The sequence below is a fragment of the Conger conger genome, chromosome 2, assembly GCF_963514075.1.
Source record: "Conger conger chromosome 2, fConCon1.1, whole genome shotgun sequence".
NCBI lineage: Eukaryota > Metazoa > Chordata > Actinopteri > Anguilliformes > Congridae > Conger > Conger conger.
The window spans coordinates 38265510-38281048 of record NC_083761.1 but is presented as its reverse complement, the minus strand read 5'-3'; the positions used below and the strand labels follow the sequence as shown (position 1 = coordinate 38281048).

Below are 15539 nucleotides of genomic sequence, written 5' to 3'. Positions count from 1 at the left end.
GGGTAAAGATCGAGCTAAGCTCCTCCAATGCTCTATCTGTCGCAGCACTTCACGGCTCACTGCTCCCCCTCCCCTCAAAAGGTAGAACTGATAACCCAGTAGTCTGGCATACGTTGAGAGTGTGGGCCCAATTTAGAAAGTACTTTACCTTTCAGGACTTCTCCCTCTCAAGTCCTATACTTTCCAACTGTCTTTTTCCACCAGCTAAGCTCAATCTCGTTTATCGGGACTGGCATACAAGAGGATTGAGGTGCTGTAGGGACCTTTTTATTGATGGCAATTTTGTCTCAATCGCAGAGCCCTTCTTAGATTGAGTTAGCAAATGTACTTTTAAGAATTTGATCAAATCTCTAAACTCTACTACTGCTGCTAGTTTTGTGGCAGCTCAGGAGATAGTAAGGCATGGAAAGCCATTTATGGACGGTGAATACATGAGAGTCGTTCAATAAAATATCAGAGCATCTATTCTTAAAGACTTCAAAAACGAAACTGAGATAGTTCCAAAAATTAAAGATATGCCTCTCTCCACAAAGACCGTCTAATCGAGGACATCAATTAACCTGCAGCATACTCAATTGCCTGTGAACGATATTGAGCAGACAGCGCTGCTAATGCAGGTGCGTGAACTCTGATGGGCCACAGGAAGAAATTATTGAATTGATACAGCTGAAAGGACAAACACGGGGGGAGGATATTTGTGAGGCTGTTGTGAACTGTTCAAAAGCCAAATAAATAAACACCAGCCACATGGTGTCAGTGACTTCACAGAATGGATTTCTGACTTTACTACAGTGGTTGGATGAAAATCTGCTTAAGTTTCACTGCACCAAAAAGCACTGTGCACTCAAACATTTCCCCTGAGTGTATGGAGATGATGAACTTCGTGATCCAGATAGTGAATAAAATAATGCCAAAAGGCTCAAACCCCCGACTTCTGTGCATTGCTAGATGAGGTCGACAGCGTATATTCGGATCTCCTGCTGCAGAACAAAGTCCAGGTGGGAGGTCCTGAAACACTTGTGCTGAACATGTGAAAACTTTCCCTCAAAGTAAAGGTCTGACCATTCCAAAACTGGAAGATCCTGATTGGCTGGGATAGCTGCACTTCATGGTGGACATGACATCACTTGAACAAAAGTCACCAGGGAAAGGGAAGCATGGCCCAGCAGATGCTGAAAGATGTTTTAGCGCACATTTACAGTGTTCACCAGAGGCTTGCTCTCTCACTTCCCCTCCCTGAGAGAGTTGAAAGAAGGACACAATCACATAAATTGTGATTATTTACAACGTGCGATCATTGGAATGCAAACCGTATTTGGGAAAAGATTCAGCAAGTTCAGAAAGGAAAAGCCTTCCACTATCCTTCCCTGTCCCACCATTGGACATTGACCTATTGAACATGTTCGCTTTCACAGGAGTAAGTCAACCCAACTTTGAAATTGAGCTGGAAGATGTCACCAGTCAGAAAGCCATTCTCATTCAAAACAACAAATGGAGTGATTCTGAAAACTTCCCAAAACCTGAGAAACATGAAACATGGAATGCTCTTCCCGACAATTATATGAACATGAAGAAGTATGTATTTGGAGTCCTATCCATCTTTGGATCAACGTACTTGTACGAGCAGGTTTTCTCAAGCATGAACTACATAAAATCCAAATATTGCTCCCGCCTCACAGATGAGAGCCTGCAGTCTTGTGTGAAGATCAAAATTACATCTTACAGCCGAGATATCAAGAACATCTGCAGTGACGTTCAGAAACAGAAATCGCATTAAAAGAAAAAACATGGTATTATTGCAATGGAAATGCTGAGGTAAAGTACCAAATAATTATAAATAGCCCACTGCAGAGTAATGTTTTCCCACATGTGTTAAAACATTTTAATGAATGCTCATTTACACCTACATTTACATTTGCGGCTCCTGGCAGTTTTTGGCCAAAAATGGCTCTTTTGATAGTAAAGGTTCTAGGGTCGAAAGGAGGTCCTACCAAATACTAGAAAGGTGTAACTAATAAAATGGCCACTGAGTGTATGGAAGTGAACATTTTCAGATAAAATTTAAAGAAGTAATGAACACTGTGTAACTGCTGGCAGACTTACCAATAATTTACCAATTACCAATATTGCCATTAAAAAAGTAAAATTCTGATGAAGACAAATATTTCCAAAGCAACTGAATCATAAGGAAAATGTGTGAATGTGTTACTGCACCCAGTTACATAACCATGATATCACCCGTCATTATTTTCGACAATTTGTTAAGATGTAACAGAATCAAATTGAATGGAGTAGACAAGATGACATATACACACTTTGTGCTGAATATATAATGCACTATATATGATATGAAGCAAATGTTATCAAGGCGTTGGACCAACACAGTAGCTTTTGGGACCATACTGTCCCATGTTCTTCAGGAATTTTAGCAGATAGCATGAAGGTGAAACCTACCTTTACTTGATCACATAGCTCAGAGAGTCGGGCATCCATGTCCAGTTTCTCTGAAAAACATTTAATTATGATTGCTTCTTCACAAAATGCATCTCCATTTTTAAAATGAAAGCAAGTCACAAAGGCAGATATTTGTGCTGTGATCCTGAGGTGATGCCCACAAGAGAAGGAAAGAGTCTGCATGGTACCTGTGTGCAGTGTAATTGAATGATGCAAGAACAATCTCACTCAGGACTTACTCTATTGGATAGCCTTGTGCCAATAGATTGCTCAAATTAATAGATTACTTTGCATCACAAATTATATATGGTACTCAAATAATTTGCATAACAACGGTAATGAGTTTCATCATTTCAGTGTAAGTCTGCAGAAACAAAACACACATACAAAGTCATGCCATTAGCTTCTTTGGTGGCTTTCACTTGATGGCATCATTACTTATCAGAAAATGATAACCATAACTGTTTGATGACAGGGTAAGAAGTGGGTTGAAAAGGACAGTGGAAAACAAAACCACTAAAGTATGTACGGTTCAGGTGAACATTTCTGCACTGGAGAACCTGCCTAAAAAACCTGCCTGAAAAAACATTGTGAATTCTCTCTGCAAATAAATACCAAAAACAAGACATGAAGGGAATAAATGAGAATTCATTGAATCAGATCATGCCTGGATCAAGTTGTCTCAAAGGGGGAAATAAACGACAAATTTAAAAGAAAATTTTTCAAAAAGCTAAAAGCAAGTTAACACAAAGAATTTGGGACGAGGGACATACCTATGTAGATGTTTCTCTGGCTTCGAGGATAGGGTCTTCCGAGTACTCGCTCATAAAGGGCTTGCATGCTGGGCTTGGCTAGTTATGGGATTATACATATAGGCACATTTACTTTTCCTTTACTGACCTTCCAGCTGGATTAGTGCTGAGTTGCATACTTACAAACATAAGCCATATGAAGTGTCAGATAAATGTTGGTGTGTTAGAACTGTGGAGCCCTTTAAGCTCAGCATTTAAGGTTTGAGAGTATGTGCAAAACTACAGAAATGATACAAAGATCTCAGTAAAAAAATAGAAGTGGAAAAGGCTTGTGATGTTAGGAAGCTCTGTTTTAATTGCAGGATAGATCGTTACTAAAAATATGGGTGATTAGTAGGTTTAGTAAAAATGAATATTCTTTCAAAACAGTTTGCATTATGCGACAATTATGACAAAGCATAACCACGTATAAAGACATGAAAACACTTTGGCTGTATGGCTGTATTTTCGTTACCAGTTACAGACTCTGCCACATTGTTACAGTTTTTAAATAATACAATTTCAAAGAATGAATAGTCATCTGTACTCACTCACTCACAAAAAAGATTTCATGAGGGGTTTGTGCACTGCAACCTGGCCATAGGATCATGCTCTGTATTTTTGGCATCCTTGATAAATATGGCCAAGTATATTATAAACAAAAAAATAATAGTTATTGACATAAGCTTAATTTTCCAACATGCATAAAGCAGTATGCTTTAAAAAGAAAAAAATGTTTCTATTTTTTATTTCCCCAAAAAACGGGGTTTGACAATTAGCGCAAAGAAACATTTTACAAGCTTTGCTGTGTTAGTATGTGTACTCACTCAAATTTCCTACTTAAATTGAGGCTATGGTGTACAGGCTGAACCGTAATGCCCCTAAAGACCCATTTTTTTCTTTCTCCCAATTTGGTAGCCAATGGTACCCTATCTAATTCAATTTGGTGTTAGCAGAGGGATACATTGCCCACACCCCGTCCCAAAGGGATCTGGCAATCCGAGGACAACACGCCTTCTTCAAGCCGTCTCGTCTCTTGCTTGTGACCGTGATTCTGAGGCGCCCAGGGAGCTGTTGTGCGCGGCGATCCGCTAACCCTGTCAAGTCCCTCCCTCCCGTGGAGCGAGCCAATTATGCCGCTCCACGAAAGCCAGCCAAATTTGGCTTTTGGCAGGACCGGGGCTCAGTGTGCAACTGCAACGAACTGCAACCGCAAGTCCACTGCATCTTAGTCTGTTGCACCACCGCGGCCCCTAATTAGACACAATTAACGAGAGATTCCTAACCTAAGTTGTGTGTGTGGGTCAAATGGAAAAAGTTAAACAAAAGGGCACGGGACACATCCACTATTTCCACAGGTGACTTGCCTTGGTTGGAAGACAACCAACCACTTGCCAGGGCTAGCCCAATCGTTCTGATTTCTGCGGTAGCGTGCTCTTGGTACTTTGAAAATTAATTGAATTGGTTTAGTGCACATAAAGAAACTAAATTAAAACCGAGCAAAATAAATCTCATCCCTCTCTACTAAACTCCCAACGCTGGGAAGAACGCTACCCGAACAGAAGAAGTGATGAAATAATTATTCTGCCCGAATCCAGTAGGCAATTAAAGGTACAAGAGGTTTTGGGATTTTTGGAGGGATCTTGGACCATTCCTCCATGCAGAACCTTGCAAGACCCTTCATATCCTTAGGTTTGCGCTTATGGACTGCCCTCTTCAATTCAGACCACATGTTTTCGATAGGGTTTAAGTCCAGAGACTGAGATGGCCATTGCAAAACATTGATTTTGTTTTCACAGAACCATTTCTGTGTTGATTTTGAAGTATCCAAACATACGGTTATTGTCTTGTTGGAAGGTCCACCTACAGCCAAGTCTCAGCTTCCTGGCAGAGGCAACCAGGTTTTTGGCTAAAAGGTCCTGGTGCTTGGTGAAATTCATCATGCCATTGATCTAAACAAGAGCCCCTGGACCACTGGTAGCAAAACGGCCCCTTTTTTGATGGCAAACATGCCGACGGTGTACATGGCCAAAAAGTTCAATTTTGGTCTCATCAGGCAATAGCACTGTGTTCCAGTCATAGTTCCAATGACGTTTCGCAAACTCCAGACGCTTGAATATCTTGGTTGCTCTCAGTAAGGGCTTTCTTCGTGCAACCCTTCCAAAGAGCCTGTTAGTATGGAGGCGGCGTCTTATGGTTGATTTTGAGACTTTGTGACCCCAAGACGTAATTCAAGTCTGCAGTTCTTAAACTGTGGTCCTTGTGTTCTTCTTTGCCTCCCTTACTATCTTCCTCACTGTGCATGGGGGCAAGATGCACTTGCGTCCTCTTCCTGGCAAGTTTTCAACTGTTCCAGATGTTTGAAACTTTTTGATTATTGCCCTAACAATGGTTAGTGGCATGTTTAACCGTTTATGTATTTTTTTTTGTACCCATTAGTTGAGTTGTGTAGGTCAACAACCATCTGTCTCTTTTGATTTGACAGTTCTTTGACTTTCCCCATGGTGATGGATGACAAAGGGATTTGTGTTACATCATTTTTATACCCTAGGGAAACAGGAAGTGATGGAAGGCCATAATACAGTTCCTTAAGACTGAGATTAACTTAATAAGTAGAATTTTACTGCAGATTTTTGGTTTTATTTAAAATAATCTTTAAGGATGCCAATCATTTTGACACCTACATTTTTCATAAAAAATAGTATTACTCAATAAAAAAATAGAATAATTGTATTAGGATAAAAGTATATAGTTTTCCCATATGTTTGGACATAAAATATAGCTCATTATCTGTGTTGTTTATTTTATACAGCCTTTTTTGCTCATTTTCATCAAGGGTGCCAATAATTCTGGACCTGACTGTACATTCCCAAAATATTTGATTATCATTCAGTATCCTTATACATTTTTGAATAATAAATAGCATGTGAAATTATGGAATGTGTTTCACTTGTATATGGGGGTTGGGTATTTGACAAAAATTTCAATCATTTCTTATCTTCTTGACCTGTTGCTGTCTGAGGATAGCTGCAAGGAGAGGGAAGTTAGGACAGAGAGGTGGAGGGTGAGAGGCGGGGGAAGTCAGGATCAAGAGTGCTGTATAGTTGCAAAATGCAGTATTTTACACCTTAAAAATTGCTTAAATAAAGGTAAAAATATGTTTCATTTTAGAAGTTCATAATTTTCACAAGTGCTATAAACACTAAATAATGTTGGCAAAAATGCAAAAATGAAGTTCTCCTTTACTTTGAGTCACAAATGGGATAAACGTATACATTTCCTGAATCATGAACTAAACAAAATCTGATATGCATAGCTAATAAAGATCTATGAAGCTAAATGTAAGCAGTGTACCCTAGTGTCCCTTAATGCCTCCAAATATATACAATATTGTTAAATTTGCATTGCTGTAAATCATAAAAGAATCTTATATTTTGCAACTAACAGTTTTGAATTATGATACATATGCATCGTTTAAAAGTAGGAATTACAATCTGTTCATCAGCATATATCTTAATAAGGCATTATTTTCCATCCATCCATCCATTATCTGAACCCGCTTATCCTGATCAGGGTCGCAGGGGGGCTGGAGCCTATCCCAGCATACATTGGGCGAAAGGCAGGAATACACCCTGGACAGGTCGCCAGTCTATCGCAGGGCACACACACCATTCACTCACACACTCATACCTACGGGCAATTTAGACTCTCCAATCAGCCTAACGTGCATGTCTTTGGACTGTGGGAGGAAACCGGAGTACCCGGAGGAAACCCACGCAGACACGGGGAGAACATGCAAACTCCGCACAGAGAGGCCCCGGCCGACGGGGATTCGAACCCAGGACCTCCTTGCTGTGAGGCGGCAGTGCTACACACTGCACCATCCGTGCCGCCGGCAGAATTTTTGCCACCCTTCATAAAAATGGAGAAAAATATTATATATTTTTGCATATAATAAAAAAACATTGATAATGATGTATATTTTCTGTTCAAACATACAGGAAAACTACCCTATATACTTTTATTTAAAATGGTAAATGGTTGGAATTTATATAGCACCTTTATCCAAAGTGCTGTACAATTGATGCTTCTCATTCACCCATTCATACACACACTCACACACCAACAGCGATTGGCTGCCATGCAAGGCATCGACCAGCTCATCAGGAGCATTTGGGGGTTAGGTGTCTTGCTCAGGGACACTTCGACACAGCCCGGGCGGGGGATCGAACCGGCAACCCTCCGACTGCCAGACAACTGTTCTTACTGCCTGAGCCATGAGCCATGAGCCATGAGAGTTAATACTAATTATTCAGTAATCAATTTTTTTCTGAAAAACACAGGTACCAAAATGATTGGCACTACTAACAATGAACAATTATTGTAAATAAAATCGAAGTGAAATTAGCAATACAATTTTACCTTTATTTAGTTAATCTCAGTCTAACTACATTGTGTCATTCCATCACTTCTTGTTTCACTAGAATATAAAAGCACACAAAATCCCTTTGTCAACCATCAGCATGGGAGAAGCCAAAAAACTGTCAATTCGGAAGACACAGATGGTAACTGACCATCACAAATTAGGGAATGGGTACAGAAAAGATACTTAAATGGTTAAACATACCACTTATCACTGTAAGTGCAACAATAAAAAGGTGCAAAACATGTGAAATGGTTGCAAACTTGCCAGGAAGCAGATGCAAGTGCAAATTATCCGCATGGACTATAAGGAAGATGGTGAGGGAGGCAATAAGTAACCCAAGAATCAGAGTTTAAGAATTGCAGAGATTGGTTGTGTCTTGAGGTCAAACAAAGTAAAAAAAAAATGCAAGGCCATGTCAGTCTCCAGACTTAAATCCCAAGAAAAAACCTGTGGTCCCTCCAAATGTTCTCTAACATTATCACAAATTATAGAAAAATACTCATGAGTGCCTGATTTTTGGGGAAATAATTTCTTTATTTGAAAAATGTAAGACTTTGGTTGATTCCACTGTATCATGAAGCGTATGCATGTTGGAAAATAAAGCTTATGGCAATAACTGTACTATTTTTTAGTTTGCAGCACTTTTTGTTAAGATTTAAGGGGTGCCAATAATTTTGGAGCCTATGAATGTACACCAGGACAGAACTTGCTAAAACAGGATGGATTATGTAAATTAGGCCAATTAAGTATTCCATCTTATTTACTAAAGCACTCATTAATTGCGACTCCCCTCTTTATATGAGAATTCTTGGAAGAAGGCGATAATTTGTCTGTGCATATAGAGCCTGGGGCTATTTGGGCTGTATGTAGCCTACATTCTCTGCAGTTGAATGAGTTTGGCTAGGGTGGAGACAAACAAATATATCCTATGATGCAGGGGTCACCAACACAGTGCCCGCGGGCACCAGGTCGCCCCCAAGGACCACATGAGTCGCCCGCAGGCCTGTTCTAAAAATAGCACAACTCACTAGTGAGCTGAATCAAAAATTTTATTTTATTCTGTTGCTATTTTTTTTTAATCACACTTGCATTTATATAGATTTAAAAATGACAATATCTTAAAAATATGTTTATTATACATAAGTTTAGGTGAAGTTAGTATTGGGCGCGTGACAAAACTTCAGTGCTTGGAGAGTAAGCTAGCAGGCGCAGCTTAGATGGACGCTGAATGCAGTTTCTTACCCCAAAAACATGGCAGAAAAAAGAAAGAAAAATTATCACTTTCACAACGAATGGGAGGAGGAGTTCTTTTTTACGACTGTGAAAGAAACTTGCGTGTGTCTCATTTGCGAGGCGACTGTGGCGACGGCAAAGCGGCAGAATGTGGAGAGACACTTCACTACGTGTCACAAAAGCTACCATGCTAACTACCCACCGGGAAGCGCACTACGGGCAGAGAAAGCCTGTGAGCTAAAGGCAGCTTTGGGTAAGCAACAGTCTTTTTTCACGAGGCCGGCGAAAAAGTCACAAAAAGCAACTGAAGCCTTGTTTAGAGCTACACATTTTCTGATCAAGAAGAAGAAGGGATTTTCAGACGGAGAAGTTGTGAAGCAATGATGATAATTGCTAACACTGTACTTAAAGAGGAGAAAAATGGATCCGATCTAATCTCCACTCTCTCCGACATCCAACTGGGGGCATCTACGATGGCTAGACGAGTGTCAGCTATGTCCGGTAACATGGCCGATCAGCTGGACGGGGATCTGGCGAAGTGCAGGTGGTTTAGCATCCAGTGCAACGAGTCCGTGGACAGCAGCAGTACAGCGCAGCTGTTGGTTTTTATCTGGATGGTGTTTGAAGATTTCTCCACAAGAGAAGAACTCCTGACACTACTGCCCTGAAAGACAACTACAAGGGGAGTTGACATTTATAACACAGTGAAGGAGTTTTTCGTGCAGAAAAAGGTACCATTGGAAAAGCTGGCAGCGGTGACTACAGACGGGGCTCCTGCTATGATCGGCTGACATACAGGTTTCATCGCTCACTGTAAAGGTGACCCAGACTTCACAAAATTTCTGCATTACCACTGCATCATTCACCAGCAGGCGTTATGTGCAAAAGTGATCGGCTTTGGGCACGTGATGACTCCTGTTGTGAAAATCATAAACAACATCCGCTCCAAAGCAAAACAGCACAGAATTTTCAAGGTGCTACTGGAGGAGATGTCAGCTGAATATGGTGACCTGATGCTACACACAGAGATCCGATGGCTCAGCAGAGGGCTCAGCAGAGGATGAGTTTTACTTCATTTTTTGTCACTTTTGGGTCAAATCAAAGAGTTCATGCAGTCCAAAGGCGAAGACGTCTCACTGCTAGAGGACACAGAGTGGACACTTGACCTTGCATTTTTGACGGACATTACCGGGAAACTAAACCACTTGAACTGCGAGCTGCAAGGCAAAGGCAAGTCTGTTGTTGATATGATAAGTGCTTTAAATGCATTTAAAGCCAAGATGAACATTTTCTCTGTGGATTTACAGAGAAAAAAGGTGCTGCACTTTCCCTCTGTGCAGTCGGTGCTGAAAGACAATGCTTCTGCATCTGAGACATTTGACAAAGTTGCAGAAAAGTACTGTGAAGTCATAAACAGACTTGGGCAAGAGTTTGAGAATAGGTTTTGTGACCTTGATCAGCTTGAGCCATGTGTGTCATTCATTTCCAATCCTTTCATGAATGTGGACACAACATGCTTTGCTGAGCAACTAAGTGCAACATTCAACTTGGATGCTGGACAGGTGGAGATTGAAATCATAACATTGCAAAATGACCTCCACCTCAAAGCCTACCAGGCTGCACCAAACTTTTGGTGCCTTGTTGACACAGAGAAGTACAGTGGTGTATGCACAGCAGCTATGAAGGTTGCCAGCCTGTTTGGTTCAACCTATCTCTGTGAATCAGCGTTTTCTGACATGAACTTCATCAAGAACAAACACAGAACACGCCTCACTGATGCACATCTCACTCAGAGTTGCAGTGTCAAGTTACACACCAGATTACAGTACACTGGTGAACAGCATGCAATGCCAGTCTTCCCACTAACAAAGAAACAGATACCAGATGTTGTCAGTGGCAACATGGCAGTGCCATGGCAAAGTTGAATTAAAATATTGAAGAATTGTATTCAATTTAAAAGTGTGTTCATGACATGTAACAGTTATAATTTTGTTAGAAATGCCATAGATTTGGTAATTAGTTCAAAATGTGACAAGATTTATTTAAAAATATGTAAGTTGATTTTTCTTTAACATTACATAATTGATGACTTTTTGAAACATGGTGCAACATAGTTCATGATTTGTTAAAAGGGTTTGTCAGTGGCTAGTGAAAATGGGACATTTTCCTATGAAATGTAGTGATGTAAGTGATCATCTGAAAATATAACAATTACTGAGATTAATAGAAATAAAGTGCTGAATATTGATATCTGTTTCCCACCTTGTTGTCATTGTTGATAATTATTGTGAGAAATCGTTAACGTAATCAGTGTCTTCACATAGATGAGTATCATAAATCATTATTAATAATGTATAACTACAGGCAAACTGAGCAAATTTGTTATTTCAGAAGAGTGTATCAAACTGGTAGCCCTTGGTAGCTCTCAGTTTCAAAAAGGTTGGTGACCCCTGCTATGATGCATAATTCTCTGCAAAAGAGACAGGATTTAAACATTGTTTCACACATTTCTACTTATCACTTCTAAATCATTTTCATATTATCATTGTAAGGACGCAAGACTATCAAGTTTTTAAAAGTCATCAGATGGCAGTTAGAATAAAACCGTGGTTCTGAATTGCTCAGTGTAGGGTAGGGTAGATAGGGTAGCCTCATTTGTACATACTTTCAGATGCTCTGTGACCATCCATGTTTATACCTTCCAGCCGCCCCAGTATGACTCGCTAATTTTGTATGACTTTTCTACCTTGGTTCTACCTTTTCTACCTCTGTTCTATCAGTGTTAATATTATTCACTTTTTACGGCTGTAAAGTATCGGGATATTCAGCTTCCTGCTTCAAAAGAATGCGTTATTTTGACGTTTCGTTTGTGAGCTATTGAAGCCGAAATTCTGAATAGGCTATCCCAATATGAAACTAACTTTACCCAAAGGCATCATGCCCATTGACTGCTGATTAAAGAAGAGGGGGGAAAAACAATCAAACATTAATAAAACAAACCAGTACAAAAAAAAGAAATCGAGCAACAGCCCATTTTCATAAGATAAAGGAACAGATCTTTTTGCTTAAAGAGCTCTTTTTCGATGTTCCACATTTTGCATTTTGGAGGGTTCCGGGTTTGTGCAATTATTTAACTAACTCAGCAATCCTCCCATGTAAACTATCCTAGCCTGAGTAAAGAGAGTTGTAGTATTTTGGTTGACCAATTCAGACTAGTTTTGACCAGCTCAAGCTATGTTTTGAAACAGCTGGTAGCTAGTTGACCAGCTCATACTCAATTATACCAGCGCAATTTTCAAGCTGGTCAAGTTAGCGTAGCTGGATTTCACAGCAGGGCAATATTGTCTTTATTTAATTATAAAAGCAAGGCAAAATGTATGTCAGTATATCATGTTAACTCACTAACAAACTTGAAAACTAGCTAAGGTGTTGCTAACCACCCCACATACCACTGTTGTGTTTTCATCGTTATCTCATATTGTTTCACGTTCCTGGCTAATTCAGTTAACCGGATTAGTTTGTTGACATTCTGGGACAAGCTCAGAAAGTAAATTTTCAGTTTCACAAAGCAAGTTCACAATGTAGTTAGCCTCGTTACTGTAGCAAAAGCATCTTATGCAAACATGCAAAAACACAGGTTTAAGCTTCAGTTCATTGGAAAAGGCTATGCCACACAATGAAGTCAGACACACAACAGAAATGAACGCAAAAGGTGGGAGAGAAATAGGCGATAAGGCGCTAAAGTGGAGAAGAATAGAATTAAAAGCAACAAGTAACAAGAGTGAATGAGTGAAATGTAGTTTTCAATAACCACAACAGCACAAATAGTGAACATGAACATGAAAATCTAAAAATAAATATACAGTGCTTACCCGAATGTAAGGTGGGAGATAACTACGGTACCCACTTGAGCATTACTGTAGCTATATTTCCTGACTTGTACGTTTTTCTTATGGCTCCCGCGCTACTTGTATTGCTTCACCCATTTTTTAGCACCTTATAATCTGGACGTGTAAGCATCCCATATTGAGGGCATTTCATTTATTTGACTGCGTAAATTGGAACAGACTTTGTAAATCAGTTGTTAATGTGTCTGGACCTATGACGGGTTAAAACTCGAAAGCAAGAAACATTGCTGGACAAGAAAATTGTTAGGTCAACTGTATTTTATCAGCGGCATGCATGATATCACGAATGCAGTGCCTATTCTCTAAAATACTTTTCATTCCACACAAAAAGCATCTATGTCATTTGAAAGCATATACTAAAGCTAACATTAAAATTCTACAAAGCGAACTATGACTTCAACAAACACACACACACACACACACACACACAGCAAGGTATGCACTGTACGCACACCCACACGCACACACACATGCACACACAAGCACACACCAGTCACCAGTGCAATCTGACAATCCTTACCAAGCTCCATTCTGAGTGAGGGGTGCAGGTCCTTGGTTACTGCAATGAAGTAGCTGAAAAGCCCTTGATAAGCCAGCAGGAGACTGGCACACAGGCTGTAGTGTAGACTGTAGGCATGCTGCAAGCAGTTCTCTGACACAATGAATGTCCTGCCCTGTAAAATTATACAATGATCAAGAAGGGAAAAAAATCTTACAATAGTTCTTCACAGAATTGCCACTTACAGTCCTCTCCAAAAGTATTGGAACAGCACAGCCAATTCTTTCAGTTTTGCAACACACTAAATACATTTGGGGTTGAGATAAAAAGATGAACACGAGACAAGAGCTGGTATCAATTTTTAGGTGAGCAAAATTGGAACAGAGAGTATTTAAGTAAATAAAAGTAAATAACACTTAATATTTGGTAGCATATCCCTTGCATGCAATAAATGCATCAAGCCTGGGACCTATTGACATCACCAAACTGTTGCATTCTTCTAATGTGCTTTGGGTCATTGTCTTGCTGCATGATGAAGTTCCTCCAAATTCATCCTGCTGCTACCATCATGAGTTACATCATCCATAAAGATTGATGATTGAGCAGCCATGCAAGCCCAAGCCATAACACTTCCTCCACTGTGCTTCACAGGTGAGCTTGTATGTTTTGGATCACGAGAGGTTCCCTTCTTTCTCCACACTTTGGCCTTTCCATCACTTTGGTAGAGGTGAATCTTGGTCTCATCAAATGGTAAATGGTTGCCATTTATATAGCACCTTTATAAAGCGCTGTACAATTGATGCTTCTCATTCACCCATTCATACACACTCTCACACACCAACGGTAATTGGCTGCCATGCAAGGCGCCAACCAGCTCAGGGGTGAGGTGTCTTGCTCAGGAACACTTCAATACAGCCCGGGCGGGGATCGAACCAGCAACCCTCCAACTGCCAGACAACTGCTCTTACCGCCTGAGCCAATGTCGCCATCAGTCCATAAACCTTTGTTCCGGAACTTTTGTGGATCATCTATGTAAATTGTAATCTTGCCTTCAAATTCATACTAATGATGAGTGGTTTGCATCTTCTGGTATAGCTTCTATATTGCTCCTATCTAAGTCTTCTTCACTGACTGATGTTTTGGGGTTTTATTTTACAGCTCTCACAGTATTTCTGTCATCAACTGCTGTTGTTTTCCTTGGTTGACCCATTTGATGTCTGTGGCGCAGTACGCCAGCAGTTTCTTTCTTTTTCAGGACATTCCAAGTTGTTGTACCAGCTATCCCCAAGGCTCTGATCAATTTCCCCTCTTTCGTAAGCTTCAGAATGGGTTGCTTTCTGGTAGCTCTCTGGCCTTCATGTTGGTTTATCTTTTCGAACACAAATGCAGTCTTCACAGGCAAAACTCAACGATAAAACCAATAGTAGACATTCAGAACTATTTATTGTTTAACCAATCAATCTAACATGATGCATCTGGGCAACAACCTGTCAGTCACATGTTCCAATACTTTTGTTCACCTAAATATTGGATGATACAAAAGGTGATATGTTCTAAGTTGTTTGAAGAAATCTATAGAACAATACCAGGAAATAAAAGCTGAAATTCAGATTTGTCATCTCATATACATCTACACCTCAAACTCAATTGTCTTCAGTGTATAGTAGGAATTGACCTTGCTGTTCCAATATGTTTTGAGGGGACTGTAGAAGTAATATACAGTGCCCTCCATTATGTTTGGGACAAAGACCCATCATTTACTTATTTGTGTCTGTACCCTACAATTTGAATAATGCGTTTAAAGTGCACATTGTCAGATTTTAACAAATAGCATTTTTATACATTTTGGTTTCACCATGTAGAAATTACAGCAGTGTTCATACATAGTCCCCCATTAACTCATGGATCCCAGAACTTTCCCAGACTGAAAAACACAGAAGGGTATTTATTCCCTTTGGATGGAATTAGAAGTTTGCATCGAAGTCCTGCAACTTGGTCTGGCATTGAAACAATGAAAGCTTGGGGAAAAAATTAAAGCTGGGGTTTGGTATTTTCCTTCATCCATTAGCACTGTGACTGTTACTTGTCTGTTTGTAACCTTTATTGTTTTAAGGTAGATGAACAACATCTTTAGATTAGATGTGCATATTTTTGTAATTTAATACATTTCTTAATTTTAACCTGGTTGCAAGTTGTACTATTTGAAAAAGGTTGATCTAACAGGTTGC

At 39.9% G+C, this 15539-nt stretch overlaps 1 protein-coding gene across 5 annotated transcripts in view; it reads right to left on the bottom strand.

The window, feature by feature from the left end:
- The window catches only part of LOC133116733 (protein FAM135A-like), a 120606-nt gene that overhangs the window by 46734 nt on the left and 58333 nt on the right, over positions 1 to 15539 (bottom strand). For 4 of the 5 annotated variants that reach the window (XR_009705901.1, XR_009705900.1, XM_061226637.1 and 1 more), the window contains 3 exons: positions 13333 to 13486; positions 3228 to 3305; positions 2455 to 2504 (listed from right to left, as the gene is read on the bottom strand). Coding sequence is in view for 3 of the 5 variants with exons in the window: in XM_061226637.1 (XP_061082621.1) it covers positions 2455 to 2504; positions 3228 to 3305; positions 13333 to 13486 (282 nt within the window). In the remaining 2 variants the exon portion in view is untranslated. The remainder of the gene's footprint in view (positions 1 to 2454; positions 2505 to 3227; positions 3306 to 13332; positions 13487 to 15539) is intronic. The other variant, XM_061226646.1, reaches the window with a different exon arrangement.